Source organism: Carcharhinus amblyrhynchos, chromosome 22, assembly GCF_965287045.1.
Source record: "Carcharhinus amblyrhynchos chromosome 22, sCarAmb.v2.hapA, whole genome shotgun sequence".
Classification (NCBI taxonomy): Eukaryota; Metazoa; Chordata; class Chondrichthyes; order Carcharhiniformes; family Carcharhinidae; genus Carcharhinus; species Carcharhinus amblyrhynchos.
The window spans coordinates 36445425-36463882 of record NC_137345.1 but is presented as its reverse complement, the minus strand read 5'-3'; the positions used below and the strand labels follow the sequence as shown (position 1 = coordinate 36463882).

The following is an 18458-nucleotide window of genomic DNA, read 5'->3' as shown; positions in this document are numbered from 1 at the left end:
ATTTCTTACCTTCAAACAATTGCAAACCTCAAACAGACCATTGTCCTCAGCAAACTACCCAGCCTTAAGGAGAATAGTGACCATGACTCCACAGAATCCTGCCACAGCATTCTCTGCAAGACTTGCCGGATCATTGACACAGATGCCATCATCTCATGTAAGAAGACCATCCACCAGGTACATGGTACGTAATCTTGCGACTTAGCCAACGTTGTCTACCTGATACGTTGCAGAAAATGACATCCCGAGGCTTGATACATTGGGGAGACCATGCAGACGCTACGATAATTGATGAATGATCACTACTCGACAATTACCAGGCAGGAGTGTTCTCTTCCTGTCAGGGAACACTTCAGCAATCATGGGCATTCAGCCTCTGATCTTCGGTTAAGCGTTCTCAAGGCAGCCTTCACGACAATGCAGAATCACTGAGCAGAAACTGATAGCCTAATTTTGCACACATGAGGAAGGCCTCAGCCAGGATCTTGGGTTCATGTCATATTACCTGTAACCCCCACGACTTGCCTGGACTTGCAAAATCTCACTAACTATCCTGGCTGGAGACAATACACACCTCTTTAACCTGTGTTTAACTCTCTCTCCGCTCATATTGTCTGCACCTTTAAGACTTGATTACCTGCAAAGACTCGCAATCCAACCATTGTCTTGTAAATTGAGTTTGTGTCTATACATGCCCTGTTTCTGAACACAACTCTTCACTTGCCTGAAGAAGGAGCGACACTGCGAAAGCTTGTGCTACCAAATAAACCTGTTGGACTTAAACCTGGTGTTGTGAGACTTCTTACTGTATTTCCAGTGAAGACAGACTTCTCATTTTGAGAAACCATTACAGCCAATCCTTCAAGGTGATTGAACATGCCGAACTCCATGTTGCCTTGTGAGGAGTATAGTTGCTAGTGCATTTTGCACATGCTTCCAATAAAGAATTTGACACATCTCCCTGAAATAATACAAGGGTCCAGTAACTAACTTGACTTAGCAACACATCACATGAATGTGAGGCTGACAAAGGGAGTCAATCACTGAGTGGGAGCATAACTCACTCTCACAATAAGAGGGCATGTAGATGCATATACACGATACTTTCAATAACTGCAGCTTTCTCATAAACAGGAAATGTATTTAGAAAGATACATGATTGAATACCTGTGATCCAGAAATTATGTTAATGTTTCTTAAGTTTTCTAACCCTCCCACTACATCTTAGTGCAACCTTGATACCCACAACAGAGGTTGAAGCAGCTGCTGACTGCTACATCTTTGATTTTGGTGGGTGTTCTTGGTTCCTGCCCTGCTTGAATGTTCTGCTGTGGGCAGGTGCATCCTTCTTGTCTGTACAGCTTGAGGTGATGGGATCACTGGCAGAGGGGATTGAGATCGGCTGGACACTGAGTCACCTAGATGGATGGCCCCGGGGTCTCCAGTTGTTGGCCCTCTTTCCTGTGGGTGCTCAAGGAGCCCCACCTGAAACCTTGAAGCAAGGTCAAGGTGCCACACCACCTCTTTGTCCAGCCACTAATTGATCTCGCCACTGCCTATAATGACGGCATATAGGTCCAAGCACAAATACAGCAGGATCTGCTAGACAAAGGTCTCTAAGGTGGTCACCGACCTCCCTTGGAAACTCTGAGATGCTCGCAAGTTGGAGCCACACATCAGACAAAATGTAGATGGACTGAATGTAGATGCAATATTCCAACTGTCATTGCATCTCTAGCACATGAGATGGCCGTTTCCAGAGGTCATCATCTGACTCAGAGGGTGCCTGATCTCCAGCAGTCCTCCGAGTGTCAGATATCTGGGCTGTCACTGCCTTCAGTTGCTATGTGTATGTGTTAGCGAGGTGTTGCCCTAAAAATGTGACCCTGACCTTAAACTAAAACCAGCACCTGCTGGGGCATGTGTCCTTGTGCTGGTGGAGCCTGCAGGTGAATGTGGTGATAGGTATTCTTCAAATTAATCCTCATCATCCTTTTTGAGGTGGAATAGGGCTTACAGTGGCTGTGCTGATCTGTCTGGACCTGCTACCTGTAACAGCAAGAAGATAAAATTAGTTCATGAACACGCTCAATACGACATTACATGTCACTCACTGAGAATATCAGGATGTGACCCACTCATGGAGGCACATTTGTACTGGCTACAGGGAGAGGCCTTTCTCATCTTCCCCACAGGAGTGTCCTCCCCTGCCAACTTGACAGCATTCTCCCTGAATTTGAAGAGTTCCTGAATGTCAGCCATTTCTCCTCCAGTCTGGGATCTCAGTGTTTTGTTGGCAAGTTTGCCCTACATAAAGAACAAAGAACAATACAGCATGGGAAACAGGCCCTTCGGCCCAATGAGCCGGCACCACCATTTTAACAATGTGCTTTTCCTCCTCCACCCTTGACCCGTGTCTATGCTTATGGTACCCCATTGGAAATCAGATTAAGGGGAGAATAATTTAGGGACAATTTGTTACACCAATCAGCCTAAGAGCACATCTTTCGGGTGTGGGAGGAAACCGGAGCACCCGGAAGAAACCCACGCCACCACAGGGAGAATGCGCAAACTCCCACAGATACTGGCCCAAATCCATGTATCTGCACAGCATACAGTAATAGTCACTGAGCTGTCATGGTGCCCACCTGCTGGTCCAATTTAAGCGTACACAAACGACGCGAAGTACTAGGCTACTCTCGAAACATCGAAGAGCAGCCCACGCACGACCCACCGCGTGTGTGCCCCTCGTTAGACAACAAGGTGGACCAAAGCACCTGTGGAGTAAAAGAGAAAAACATCAACACATGTAACAGTTGATTTCCAGGAACGTCCCGAGGCTCTGATCCTTATTTAAAACAGTCTCCTATAACCCTCCATCCCTATTTCGCTCATGTGTCTATCTAAGTACACCTTAAACAAGTCCAGCATGCCTGCCTCCACCACCTTACTTGGCAGTGCATTCCATACCCCCAAGACCTCCCTCTAGCATCCAAATGTGTGAAAAACCTCCCTCTAGCATTCAAATTATACCTCTTCCCCCTCACCTTAAGCCCGTGGCCCCTTGTGATGTTTGTCTCCAATCTAGGAAAAAGCCTGCCACTGTTTACTCTATCTATACCCTTCATTATCTTATACACCTCTATTAGATCCCCCCTCTATCTCAGCCCCAATTTACCCAATGTTTCCTCATAACCCTGTCCTTCCATACCAGGCAGCATCCTGGTAAACCTCCTGTGCACCCTCTCCAGGGCCTCCACGTCCTTCCGGTAGTAAGGTGACCAGAACTGGACGCGGTACTCCAAATGCGGTCTAACCAACGTTCTATACAACTGCAGCATGAGATGCCAGCTCTTGTACTCTATACCCCTTCCTATAAAGGCTAGCATACCGTAAGCTTTCTTCACAACCTCTCCACCTGTGTTGCCACCTTCAAAGACTTGTGCACTCCCAGGTCCCTCTGCATTTCTATACTTTTAATAGGTCTACCCTTTATCATGTAACTCCCCTCTACATTATTCCTTCCAAAATGCATCACCTCACATTTATCAGGATTAAATTTCATCTGCCATTTATCTGCCCAATAAACCAGCCTATCAGTATCCTGCTGTGTTGCCTGACACTCCTCCTCACTGTCTGCCAATCCTGCCATCGCTGATCACACCATGTACGCCCTCTTCCAAGTCATTTATATATATTACGAATAGAAGAGGTCCCAGTACTGAGCCCTGCGGCACACCACTGGTCATGATGTGGGTATGCCGGCGTTGGACTGGCGTAAACACAGTAAAAAGTCTGACAACACCAGGTTTTAGTCCAACCTATTTATTTGATAATATGCTCGCAAGCTTTCGGGTTAGCCCCTTCGTCAGGTGAATGGAGAGTTCTGGCCTCAGACAGAGCATATAAAGCACAGACAGTTTAGAGATTACTGATTAGAATGCGAATCCTTACACCTAACCTGCTGTTCAAGACCTGAAGTGGCTGATAATGTGAGTGGAAGGAGCACTGATCACAGTTTAAAGAGATGTGTATTGTCTCCAGACAGTACAGTAAGTGAGGTTTTGCAAACCCAGGCAAGTCACGGGGGTTACAGATAGTGGTGACAGACCTCCAGCTAGAAAAGGACCCTTCCACTACTACTCTCTGTCTCCTGTTACCTAGCCAGTTTTCAATCCATCTAGATACCTGTCCCTGTATCCCATGAGCCTTAACCTTTTCAACCAACCTACCATGAAGGACTTTGTCAAACGCCTTACTGAAATCCATATAGCCAACATCAATGGCTAGTCCTTCATTGACCGTTTTTGTCACCTCCTCAAAAAATTCTACCAGATTCGTAAGGCAAGATCTCCCCTTAACAAAGCCATGCTGCGTATCCCTAATCGGATCACAACGCTCCAAATGCGTACACATCCTATCCCTGAGAATTTTTTCCAACAACTTTCCTACCACTGACGTCAAACTCACCAGTCTATAATTACCAGGGTTATCCCTACTACCCTTTTTAATCAGCGGTACCACATTCACTATCCTCCAGCCCTCTTGGACCTCACCTGTGTCCAAAGAAGAGACAAAGATTTGCGTCAGAGGCCCAGCAATTTCATCTCTCACCTCCCTAAGCAGCCTGGGATAAATGCCATCAGGCCCCGGAGATTTATCAGTTTTTATGCTACCTAAAAAACCCTAACACTTCCTCCATCGTAATGGATATTTCTTTCAACTGGTCTACAGCTCCCTCCAAGACAGTACAAGACACCAAGCCCCTCTCCTTTGTGAATACTGACGCAAAGTAATCATTCAGGATCTCCCCAATTCCCTCAGACTCGAAGCACAGTTCCCCTCCTCCGTCCCTAAGAGGACCGATTTTCCTTCTAACCACCCTTTTGTTCCTAATGTAAGAGTAAAATGCCTTTGGATTTTCCTTAATCCTATCCGCCAAAGCCATTTCATGCCCCCTTTTTGCCCTTTTAACTCCCCTTTTGAGCTCCCTCCTACTCTCTTCCCTACTTTCATAGCGAGGGGGATTGAATATAAAAGTAGGGCGGTCTTGCTGCAGCTGTATAGGGCATTGGTGAGGCCGCAGCTGGAGTACTGTGTGCAGTTTTGGGTGCCGCACCTGCGCAAAGATATTTTGGCCTTGGAGGGAGTGCAGAGGAGGTTTACTAGGCTGATACTGGAGTTGAGGGGGTTGAGCTATGAGGAGAGGCTGAATAAACTAGGCTTGTACTCGTTAGAGTTTAGAAGAATGAGGGGAGATCTCATTGAGACGTATAAGATGGATAGAATAGAGGTGGAGAGACTCTTCCCGCTCAAAAAAGACAGTAGGACTAGGGGGCACAGCCTCAAGATAAAGGAGGGGGCATGGTTTAGAACGGAGTTGAGGAGGAACTTCTTCACTCAAAGGGTGGTGAATCTCTGGAATTCTCTGCCCGTTGAAGTGGTGGAGGCTGCATCGCTAAATATTTTTAAGACGCGGGTTGATGGGTTTTTGATAAGAGAGGGGATTAAGGGTTATGGGGAGAGGGCGGGAAAGTGGAACTGAGCCACGACAGATCAGCCATGATCTTATTGAATGGCGGGGCAGGCTCGAAGGGCTAGATGGCCTACTCCTGCTCCTATTTCTTATGTTCTTATGTTCTCTCTATATTCCTCCAGTGCTCTCTCCGTTCCCAGTTGCTTAGACCTAACATACGCCTCTCTCTTCTTCCTGACCAAGTCCTCAATATACCGTGTAATCCACGGCTCTCTAATCCTACCTTTCCCATCTTTATTCTTAACCGGCACATATCTTTCCTGCAACCTTTTCAGTTTTCCCTTGAAAGCTTCCCACTTGCCGAACGTGGACTTACCCACAAACATCCTCTCCCAATCAGTATCCATGAGGTCATGCTTAATCCGGCTGTAACTTGCTTTCCCCCTGTTTAGCACCCTCCCCCTCGGACAGCACTCATCTTTTTCCATTATTATCCTAAAGTAGACAGAATTGTGGTCACTGTTAGCCACATGTTCACCCGCTGCAACCTCAACCACCTGACCTGGCTCATTACTCAGAACTAAATCCAGTATAGCCCCCTCCCTAGTTGGGCTAGTTACATACTGCTCCAAGGACCCTTCCAGCACACATTTTACAAATTCCTCCCCGTCCGAACCCCCAGCTCTAAGCACCTTCCAATCCACTCCAGGAAGATTAACATCTCCCACTACAACAACCCTATTCTTTCTGCATCTATCCAAAATGTCTTTACGTATGCCTTCTTCCACTGCCCGTGGGCTGTTGAGTGGCCTATAGTACAACCCTAGCATAGTAATCGCTCCCTTCCTATTCCTCAACTCCACCCACAGCGACTCAATCCCTAACTCCTCTATATTATCCTCCCTCTGCACTGCTGTGATGTGCTCCTTAACTAACAACGCCACCCCACCACTTCTCTTCAACCCTCCTCTATCACGCCTAAAACATCTACACCCAGGAATATTTAGCTGCCAGTCCTGCCCTTCCTTTAACCACATCTCCGTCACTGCCACCACATCTAAATTCCTCACGAACATTAAGGCCTTAAGCTCATCCGTTTTACCCATTACAGTCCTTGCATTAAAACAGACGCAATCCAAACCTCCAGGCCCACTCGGATCCTCCTTCCCCTGGATGATTTTCCTCTCAACCAGACCTACCCTGTTACCCAACTGGCTCCCAATCCCAGTGCCTACTGAGCTATCGGTCTCATCCCCTCCTCCCCTCCATATTAGTTTAAACCCTGCCGAAACACTCCAGCTAACTTCCCAGCTAAGATATTTGTCCCCTTCCCATTCAAATGTTCCCCATCCCTCCTGTACAGGTGACCTTCTCTCACAAATACTTCTCAATGATCGACATAAAGTAAATCCCTCTGCCTTACACCAATCCCTCAGCCACGCATTCAGCTGTAGGATCTCATTATTCCTAGCCCTGCTGTTACTAGGCAGTTTACGCCAGTCCAACGCCAGCATACCCACATCATGACTAGGCAGCAGCCCAGAGAATGCCACCCTGGAGGCCCTGCTCTTCAGCTTGGCCCCCAACTCCCTGAATTGCCTACATACATCGCCCCTGCTCTTCCTTCCTACGTCCTTCTCTCCTACGTGTACAATTACGTCAGCCTGGGTCCCTTCACCCTTCAAAATTCCCTCTATCCTCTCTGATACGTCCTGTACCCCTGATCCAGGGAGGCAGACTACCATCCTGGAGTCTCGCTTTTGTCCACAGAACCGCCCATCTATTCCTTTAACCCTCCCATCACCCACCACTACAGTGAGGTGAATAATTTGTTTGTTTAAGGAAGGTGCATTAATGTGAACACTGAGCAAACATCCTGCTCACAATTTCCATGGTTCTTCAATCTGGACAGCCCCCAGTTGCCAGCCCCCTTCCTTCCCTCTGAGGCATTCTGGTCCTCCTGTCTTACCTTTTGTACCCCTGTTGATGCCTTTTGGGGGACCACTGGGGGAGTCTTTGGACCAGGGCTCTTTTTCCCCTTCCTAACGGTTACCCACCCATTCCCTCCACCCCCAGGCCCTGGGATCTCCACTTGACCGTGGTTCATATCCATTATTACCTCGTTCTCCCTGACCAGAAATATATCCTCTAGACGCAGCTCTAATTGCCTGACCTGGGCCTTCAGACGCTGCAGCTCTAAACACTTGATGCAGATGTGGACCTTCGGGAGACACATTGTCTCCAGGAACTCCCACATATAGCACCTAACACAGCTGAAGCGTCTCCCCATAAACTCTGCCATTTACCTAACCACCCTTGGAATTATGAATACAGAATGGAAAATAGGAAAGATGGAACCAGTAACTCACCTTACCTAAGCCTGCTCTCGCCTAAGCCCAGTGAGCCAAAGCCCTTATAGCTCTCACTCTGCTCCCACCTCACTCCGCTGCCTGCTGTCTACTATTGCCTTCTTTTAATATTCACGCTCTCCCTTCCCAACTACCCCCGCACCTAACTTCCGCTACGGTAAGAAAAAACAAACAAAAACCCCGTGAACCGGAAATACAGAGAAGAAGTTTCAAAGAAAATCAACCACTCACCACAGCCACCAGCACTCTCCAGGTACACTGCTCCATGAAAACAATTTACTGGAATGTGATGATAAGAGATGGAGAGAGGTTGGGAAGTATGCATGCCTGTTATGTGTGTTCAGCCTTCCCAAGTAAGGGCCAAGAATGGAACTTGTGCAGCATGATAGCTTAGATGCTGGTGATGTTAAAGTGTCCATGAGATCATCCATTCTGATGTGTTTCCCATGTTAGATCCCAGAGCAGTCAGATCCCTTTGCACGCATAATGCCATTATGAATGTGAGATTGGAGTGGGCTGAAGATTGACTCTCACTGGCGGCACAGATGAGATCATTCATTATCTTCCTGCACTACTGGATGGCATTTCTCGGGCAAGTGCAGACCAGCAAGGTGAGGCTCGTGCACCTCCTGGAACCATCTCTCAGGTAGAGGACATCGTGTTCCTGGCATTCTCCATGGATGAGGGCTGCAAAACAGTCATTGCTGAACCTTGGTGCAGTATTTTCTTGAGGACAGCCGTATTGCAATGTTATCTCCACACAGTTGGGCTGGAGAGAATGGTTGTGTAGTTTAGGCAACATTTAGCTATGGTGCCTGGACCTTTGACTTCATTAGGTTATGGCAGGACTGATAAATCAGTTCAAATCAGTGATTTAGAGAGCTACTTGCCAATGCGTAATTAATGAGCTTTCAAGTGTAAAATCATGTGCGAGTTCCCATTACACGGTCCAGCAGGAAATACGCCGTGAAACCTGCCTGCTACCACACTTGGTCTCCAAAATGAAAAATTAAATTATGATGACATATATGTAAAATCTTAGTGAGGCTACATTAGAGTACTGAATATAATTCTGGGCTCCAATACAAGAAAGATATTGAAGCAATGGAGAAGCTGCTACAATAGCATCTTTGTAATGTCTCAAAGGTGCATCACAGGAGTATTATAAAACAAAATATGTTACTGGGCCAAGATGCCCTACTCTTTGAATAGTAAATTGGTATTTTTCATGTCTAGTGTCTTATATTTAATATTCCACCCAAAAAAACACCTTTTGATAGTGTGGCACTCCCTCATTACTGCTCTTGAATGAACAGAGATTATTTGTTAAGAATCTAGTGTAAGACTTGAATCAACTTTTCAGTCAGGTGACAGTGTTACCATTGAGCCAAAGTTGAGGCTTTGATAGTTCAGCCTCTTATCAAATGGTCTTGACTCCATTCTCTTTCTCCAAGTTATTTTTTAATTCAAACAAAGTAGAGCACGAACATTCAGAACTGCAAATATATTGATTGCTTCAACATCATTCCTAATGTTTCACTGCAGGTGTTTGAGGAACTGCTTTTGGATGCTGACTGGAGTGTAAATGCTGGCAGTTGGATGTGGCTATCTTGTAGCTCCTTCTTTCAACAGTTCTTTCACTGTTATTGCCCTGTTGGCTTTGGACGCAGAACAGACCTCAACGGAGATTATGTGAGGTAAGTTCCCAGTGAACTTTTACTCTGTTTGAGAAATAGTTAAGTACATTAGCATAAATGAAATATTATAAGGCTTGAATTTGCATTTTCTTGAACTGTTTGGGGATCTGAGTAGTAATAAAGGCATCAGAAATTTATGGGTGCAAATTTTTCTTGGGAACTAGATTTTTGAAGTCCATATTTTTAAGGACTTTATTAAACCTTGAGTCTTAGATGCTTGACAAGTGAGGTACCAAATTACAATTTTCTTTAAGGTATTTCATTACATATTGAAAGTTCATAAAAACACTCAATTCCAAGGCACAACAGACAACTGAAACAGTAAATATGAAGGAGGAAAAACTTGAACAAATGGGCACAACAGCTCACAAAACTTAAAACTTTCTAGTTGTGATACATAAACTATATTATTCTGATGTAGGTCTTTATTCTATTGAATATTGTATACTAATTGTTTCAAACATCTCCTCTCTCCTCACCCCTGTCATATCTTGGGTTATATATGCTCACAGTATGGTGGTTCTCTTACAAAGCTGCGTATATTGGTGAGGGCTGCACTTTCATTAGTTGGTCGAAAAGTTCCAAGCAACTCAGTACACTATAAAAGTAGTGAGGAAGTAACTTCAATCAACTTGAATGGGCTTGAATAATGGTGCTGATCATAACACTGTCAGTCCTGGATCTGCTTAGTCTATGGAAAATTAATGAGACAGGGAGACCATGAGTGCATTGTCTATGCAGACTACCTTATCCTTTACCTCTAGCAGATCTAAAATCATAGCGTCCATAATTGAAAACAGTATGGTTCAATTGACCTCTCACCTTCTCTAATTTCACAGACATTCACAGTATAAAGGCAATATCTGACTTAACACCATGCACAAGAAGATTTGGAAATAAGTCATGTTTTGACGCTCCCTGGAAACCTGAAGCTTAGGTCAGAAATCCAGACAAGAGAAATTAGATTATGCTCCCTTTAATCTGTTAGAGATAAACCACTGTGGCCTGTACAATCAGGTTTGCATGGAAGTAACTCCACCTCATTGTGGAGTATAATACATGCTTGTACATTGTACTTTTTAAAATCCCTCATTCCTCTGGATTGAGCAACATTTACTGTATTAATTGGTACAGAGATCCTAAGTTAAAACAACTGTAGAACTAAATAAAGGAAGAACAAATTGATGCCACGCAATTCTAAGCCTTTGTATCAGGGAGAGGTATGATCTCTCTTTAAAATTGTGGCAATTTCGCCTTTACATAGAAAGGTAAAACATAGAATGTAGAAGCAGGAAAAGGCCATTCAGCCCTTTGAGCCTGCTCTGCCATTCATTTTGATCAATAGCCTGATCCTGCCTTCCTTCCCATATCCTTTGACCCCCTTAGCCCCAATATCTAATTTCTTCTTGAAATTACACAATGTTTTGGCTTCAACTACATTCTGGGGTAGTGAATTCCATAGATTCACCACACTCTTGGGTGAAGAAATTTCTCCTCATCTCAATCCTTAAAGGTCTACCCTTTATCCTCAAAGTATGACCCCTAGTTCTGGACTCCCACACCATCAGGAACATTCTTTCTGAATCTACCATGTCTAATCCTATTAGAATTTTATAGGTTTCTGTAAGATCCCCTCTCACTCTTCTACAATGAATATAATTCTAATTGACATAGTCTGTCCTCATATGACAGATCTGCTGTCCCAAGAATCAGCCTGCTAAACCTTCGGTACACTCCCTCTAAAGCAAGGGTTTCTCAGATTAGGGCACCAAAATTGCACACTATTAATGCTCCAGGTGTGACCTCACCAACGCCCTATACAATTGCAGTAAAATATCCCTATTCCTATACTCAAATCCTCTTGCTGTGAAGGCCAACATACCTTTTGCCTTATTTACTGCCTGTTGTACCTATGTGCTTACTTTCAGTGACTGATGCACAAGGATACCAAGGTCTCGCTTAGTTTCCACCTCTCTCAATTTAAACCCATTCAAATAATAATATGCCTTATTTTTGCTACCAAAGTGGATAACTTCATGTTTATTCACATTGTACTGCATCTGCCATGCATATGCCCATTCACTTATCCTGTTCAAATTGCACTGAAGCATCTCTGTATCCTCCTCACAGCTCACCCTTCCACCTAACTGCAAATTTGGAGATAATACACTTAATTCCTTCTTCCAAATCATTAATATAGAACATGAACAGTCGGGGTCCTAGCACAGATCCCTGTGTTACCCCACTAGTCACTGCCTGCCAATCAGAAAAAGACCCATTCATGCCAACTCTTTGCTTCTTATCTGCTAACCAGCTTTTAATCCAACTCAAGACATTATCTGCAATCCCATGTGCTTTAACTTTACATAGTAGTCTGTTATGTGAGACCTTGTTGAAAGTCATCTCAAAGTCTAAATAAACCATACCCACTGGCCCTCATTGATCAACTCCACTAGTTACATCCACAAAGGATTTCAATAGATTTGTCAAGCATGATTTTCCTTTTGTAAATCCATGCTGAATTTGTCTGATTATACCACTGCCAAATGCTGAAATCCTTGATAATGAACTTCCCCAGTATCGACATTAGGCACATTGGTCTATAGTTCCCTCTTTTCCCTCTACCTCCCTTTTTGAATGGAAGGCTCACATTAGCTACCTTCCAATCTGTAGGAACCAGTTCAGAGTCCAAAGAATTTTGGAAAATGACCACCAATCGATCCACTATTTCTAGGGCCTCTTCCTCAAGTACTCTGGGATGAAGATTATCAGGCTCTGGAGAATTATTCACCTTCAAACTCATCAATTTCCCCAAAACCATTTCTCTGCTAATACTGATTTCCTTCAGCTCCTCACTAAAACTTGTTTCACTCAGAAGTTCTGGTACATTATTCATGTCTTCGTTTGTGAAGACAGAAGCAAAGTACGAACTTAGTTCCTCAGCCATTTCTTTGTTCCCATTATGAACTCTCCTGTTTTTGACTGCAAGGATCTGACACTATTTTGCAGCTTTTTCTGTTTACATACCTGCAGAAACTTTTAGTTTTTGTGTTGCCTGCTAGCTTACTTTTTCATATTCTATTTTCCCCTTTTTAATCAATCCCTTAGTCCTACTTTGCTGAATTTTAAACTGCTCCCAATCCTCAGGACCGTTGCTTTTTCTTGCCAATTTGTATGCTTCTTTTTTGAATCTAATACTATCTCTAATTTCCCTTGTAAGCCATGGTTTGACCACAGTTCCCTTACTGCCTTGTGCCAAACAGGAATAAACAACTTCTGGAGTTCACCTATCTGCTCTTTAAATGTCTGCCCACTGTCTTTCCTTTCAGTAATGTTTCCCAGTCCGTAATGGCCAATTCATGTCTCATTGCATTATAGTTACCTTTATTGAGATTCAGGACCCTGGTCTCAGAATCAATTACATCATCATCCATTTTGACAAAGAATTCTATCATATTATGGTTACTCATCCCCAAGGGTTCTGTCTCAACTAGATTGCCAACTAATTCTTTCTCATTGCACAATACAGTCCACAATGGCCTAATGAGGAACGCTTGTTGGTTCCTCAACTTATTGGTCCAGAAAACCATCCCTAATGGACTCCAGAAATTCCTTCTCTATTGTAATGTGACTAATTTGACTCTCCTTATCTATTTGCAAATGAAAGTCACTGGTAATCACAGATATTCCTCTAAGACATGCTTCTTGGATTTCCTGTCTAATGCTATTCCCAACATTACCACTAAAGTATGGTGATGTGTAAACCACCCCCACAAATGCTTTTCGTCCCATGGTGTTTCTTAATGCAACCCATACAGATTCCATATCATCTGTGCTAATATGTTTCCTCAATATTGTATCAATATCTTCATTAATCAACAATGCAACTCTGCCACCTTTTCCTTTCTTTCTGTTCTTCCTAAATACTGAATAGCTCTCAATTTTTAGTTCCAATCCTTGGTCACCTTGGAGCCATAATGCCAATTTTACTCCTTTACATCAATCTCTGCAACTAATTCATCCATGTTGTTTCGAATGCTCTGAGCATTCAAGTACAAAACCTTAAAGTCAGTACTTGTAATGTTTTTGTCCCATTCCTGCTTTTTTACTGTGTCCTTTATTCTGATCCTTGATTTCTCTGCCTATTACTTTTCTTATTCACCTTGCTGTCTTTTCCTCTTCTTGATTTCCCAGGATTTGATTTGATTTATTTAAGAGTTTTATTTATTGATTAAAATTGATTTATTTAATTTGATTTAAGTGCACTGTTTTGCATTTGGAAGAGGAATGCATTGTGTAGGTCACCAGACTTAGTACTCCGCTTTCTTGAACTGAGTTTGTAATATCCTAAAAATCTGACAATTTTCCAAGTTTCCAAGAAACATTGCCTGGTCAAATCCATCTCCAGGTTCTGTGATCTTTCAGAATTTCTTCAGTTTCATGTTCCAGGGAAAGCACATTGTTTTTTCTTTAAGCTTGCATATGGTTACAATAATGATATACATTGGGCTCCTTGGAATATTCACTGATAAATATTCAGTTGGTTTTTTCTATCCTTTAAGCCCATTGGTTCCTTATCAGCTGACTTTTGTTTTAGATGTGGCTAAGGATGGATCTAATATTAATTGCCCAATATGTATCCCAAGGAAACTAAAATTGAATCAGAGACTCGCTCAGAATTAATATAAGCAAATAATGGTATTGAAGAAAATAATGCACTAAGAAGTCAAATTCCCTGGATCAGATAATTTCCATCCCAGGGTTTTAAAGGAAATTGGTGACAATATTGCAGAGGCCTGAACTTCCAAAATTCTCTGGTTCAGGAGCTATGTGTTTAGATTGGAAATTTGTACTTATTATTCTATTTAAGGAAGGTGGTAGAGGGAAACCAGAAAGTTGTACATGTCGCTTAATGTCTGTTGTCAGAAAATTGCTGGAGTCTATAATTAAGGGTAAGGTGACTGAACACCTTGAAAGTTTCCAGCTGAGCAGAGACAGCTCACATAGATTTGTAAGCAGTAGATCACATCAGATAAATCTGACTGATTTTATTTCAAGTAGTGGAGTGGGAATGCCTAGGGACACTATTGATATGGAGTTCCAGAAGGCATTTGATGAAGTCCCTTCATTTGATTACAGGATTGATTTTCAGAGTAAAATATGTGTTGAACGTTTTAAGGACAATTTCAAAGCCGTCTGAAAAGGACATCATCAGTGGCATGCTGTTAGGTGATTTGTGACCATTTGCTAAAGTGTATGGCAATGAAAGCAGATTATTGAAATTTATCTTAGGTGCCTAAATAGCGCAGATAGAAAAGCGCTTTCCTATTAGTAGAGGGATCAATGGCTACGGGGCATTGATTTAAGAGGAGAATTGAGAAACTTTTTCACCCAAAGGTTGGTGGAAGTCTGGAACTCACTACCTGAAAGGGTGGTTGAGTCAGAAACTCTTGTAATGTTTAAGAAATATTTAAATATTCAATTGTAATTTTATTCAAATGTAATACAGGACATGATTTTCTGGCCTGTTCACCTCAGGTGCAAATCCTGTGCCTGAGGGCCATGATGAAATTTGTGACAGTGAAATCTCAGTTTGAGATCTTCCCTGCTACCCAACAATGAGCTAATCAGGTTCACATCCGGAAAAGTTGCTTCTGGGGTCATCAGATTCCTCCCCCACTGCCCCTAGCTGGCTGGAATCACCACTGATGTGTATAGTCCCCAGGTGGTGATGGACATGGCTGCCTGGCAGTGCCAGTCACTGAAAGCAGATGAGGTCTGCAGGGAACTCCATTGTAGGGGGTTCCTATTAGGTGGAGATGCCCACAACGATGGGGCATGCACAGCACTGAAGCGCTGATGCCAGTGATGATTGGGGGCTATGGCGTGCGGTGCTGAAGTACTGAGCCAGGGATGATTGATAGGGCAGGATGGGGAAGTCGTGGCGCTCAGCACTGAAGTACTGATGCCAGCGAGGATTTGGGGACATGGCGCTGGAACACTGATGTTGGTGGTGATGGAGGGAGCATCACCATCATCAAATTAAAATTGAACTGTGCATCCCTTGTGGTTGGTTATATATTTTTTTGTAAATCTATCTTAGGGAAATGTAAGTCATATTTACAAATAAATGTTAAAATATTAGAAAACTGTAAGTTTCATGGACTTAAAGGCACATTTAAAACAAACATGAAGTGCAAACATAACTCGGGCTACTAAGGCGCTCATCATTTACATCAATCTCATCTTCCTGAACCCCAGGAATCAAATGAATATAGTACCAGATACTGTAATGGATTAGATGACTTGAATACAAAGATATCAATATTGTTCTGAAACACAAAAGCACACAACTTTGAACAGTTAGCTTAACATGAGTGGTAGGAAAGATAATCTTTACTCAATAATGTAATAGAAAAACATGAAGAAACTGAATATTTAATGAAGAGTGGTCAGGCCAGATTTCAAAAGGGAAGGTCATGTTTGACCAACTTTGTTGAATTCTTTGAAGTAAGGAAAAGAGTAGACAAGTGCAATGCATTTGGATTTTCAAAAGGTTTTCAATAAAGGTACCACATAGGAGCTTCATGATGAAAGGTCTGAGCACATGGAGTCAGTGGAAAGAAAATCTGTAACTGACTTTGTAAGCAAATATCAACGATAACACACTACCATCAGCCCGGCCAGTGGAAAGGTAGCAGGAAGGCCAACAAGCTGGTTACAAAACAGATGAGAGTGATTTCAATTTTAAGTTAAATTAATGCTTTCAAAATGCTGAAATGCATTGAAGTCAATAGGAACTTCTTGTACTTATTTCATAAATACACCAGAATTTTCAGTTCCAAATATAGTAAAACCTGGATGGACCCCTTGGGGACTGACATCAATGTCCTTTTTTATTTGTAATTTTCAAAATTGCCATTGTGTACTGTAAAAATATTCCCAATAATCTTGAAGCTGCCACGATTATGATCAGCACCTAACTAGCTGCAGCAATACTAAAAATTCCCCTTACAGCACACAGTTCTCTTTTATTTAACAATTTTGTTGTCTAAATCTCCATTTCATTTCAAACTATTTGTGCACAAGGAGCAGAGTGTAACTTCAGTAATGAGCTGAATTTCACTGTTCTAATTGCCAGCACTAGGGCAGATACATAACAAAAATTATATTGACAGGTTCTAATAGTGCTTTGAAGTTTCCTAAATTAGCAAGCCTTTCTGAAAAAATTGAGAGTTTGGGAAGGAAAACACAGAAGGCCACATGTATAAGAGTGAAACCTGCAGTAAAACTGGTTATTGGGATTCAAAAACACTTGTCCACTTTGCTTCAGATGAAATATGGATCTTTTCCAGATCTCTCTAAATGTGTGATGTAAGATAAGTCTTCCTCCAAACCATCCCCCACCCCCTCCCTGCCGCCCTCAGCCCCACGCCACACCCATATCTATCCCTTTGTGGCGATTAGTAGACTCAATGCCTGTCTCCAAGATCAGGAACTCAAGTTTATAGAGAATTACACTGGAGAGCATGAGTTCTTTTGTTGAGGGTATGTAGTGCTCCATTGTGCAGTGTTAATCAGGCACATCACAAATCATCAGTGCATATGACATATAGGATTGCTTCACATATTTAGAATGAAGCTGAATTCTGGAAGGCAACACACTGAGTTCTGTTGAATTGGACATTTTCTGATTGTCATTTCCATTTCTGTAAACTACTTTAGTTTAGTCACTCTAATCCTCTTCAGACTTATTTTGTGTAGTTTATATTTTCAGTTTAAAATTGTCCCCATCTGAACATTCTTGGATACAATTCCATGGCTTCTGGCAACCTATCCAATCACCTATGGGGCAAGAAGCGAAGTGGGTGCATGTTGAAAATAGCATCCTTGAATATCATGTCTGTGTACTGACACCTCTGGGATATGCTGGAAGTTTCCAATTGTGTGGATGGGTAGGATGTTGAAGCCAGCACTTCTCATGGCTCTGATTAATGGATTGTTAAGTCCTTGAGCTTGTTAACAGGCTGGGGAGGGACAGAAGATGATTTTCAAATTGCAGGTCACTAATCCTGATTGTTTGGTGCTCATTAGTGCTCAGTGGGGAGTGTGCAAGTAATATTTTGGAAAATTTTAATGAATAAGAATTTTTGTATGAGATTAGGCGCAGTACCTCTGAATTGGCCTTTTGGTCAGTTCTCTGCACAGTGAGGCAGCTGGTCCTCTGATGTTCTGTCTCTTCCTTTCTGTAAGGCAATGGCAGACTCCAAGAAGGCTGATGTCTGTCTTTGATGATCATGCTGTTCAGACAACTTCTACCTCCTGGTAATGCTTGACACCAGTAATTATGCAACTGAACTTGCCTCTAGACCAATTAGGACAATTTGCATTTGTAGATACCATCCTGTGAGTGGCATGGAGGCAGTGCAGGATTGTGTCCCAGAAATGTTTTGGGTTTCTGAAACCTGATTGAAAATCAAGCCCAGGGTGTCAAGATGCTGAAACCTTTCTTGATCCTATTCTATGTAACATCTTCAAAAACACAAGAATCAGCTCCGGTGACATTTTATTGTCAATACAGTATCCAACTACTGCCCTGGCTGAATTCTACTAACTCTGATCAGAACAGAAATTATATGGAGATTCAGTTATTCAGAATGAGGCAGTTTGAAGACTATCACTTGGCTACTGAAGAGGTTGAGGCTTTTTATTCCCCTTTTCATAGCATTCTTGGCAACCCACACTACCAATCCAATGCTATGGTTGGTTCAAATTAAACCTGTTTTCAGGCCTCAAGACAGCCATCACTCAGTAAATGGCACTCTCGTCTGAGTCAAAAAATTGTGAATTCAAGTCCCACACCAGAGTCTGGAGCATATTATCCAGGGCTGGTACTTCAGTGTACTGCTAATGTAG

The 18458-nt window shown here is 42.8% G+C and overlaps 1 protein-coding gene across 1 annotated transcript in view; it reads left to right on the top strand.

Moving 5' to 3' along the window:
- LOC145357057 (cryptochrome-1-like) overlaps positions 1 to 18458 on the top strand; it is an 83759-nt gene that overhangs the window by 51517 nt on the left and 13784 nt on the right. The window contains exon 8 of the mRNA XM_080210129.1: positions 9391 to 9542. Within this exon, the coding sequence (XP_080066255.1) occupies positions 9391 to 9542 (152 nt within the window). The remainder of the gene's footprint in view (positions 1 to 9390; positions 9543 to 18458) is intronic.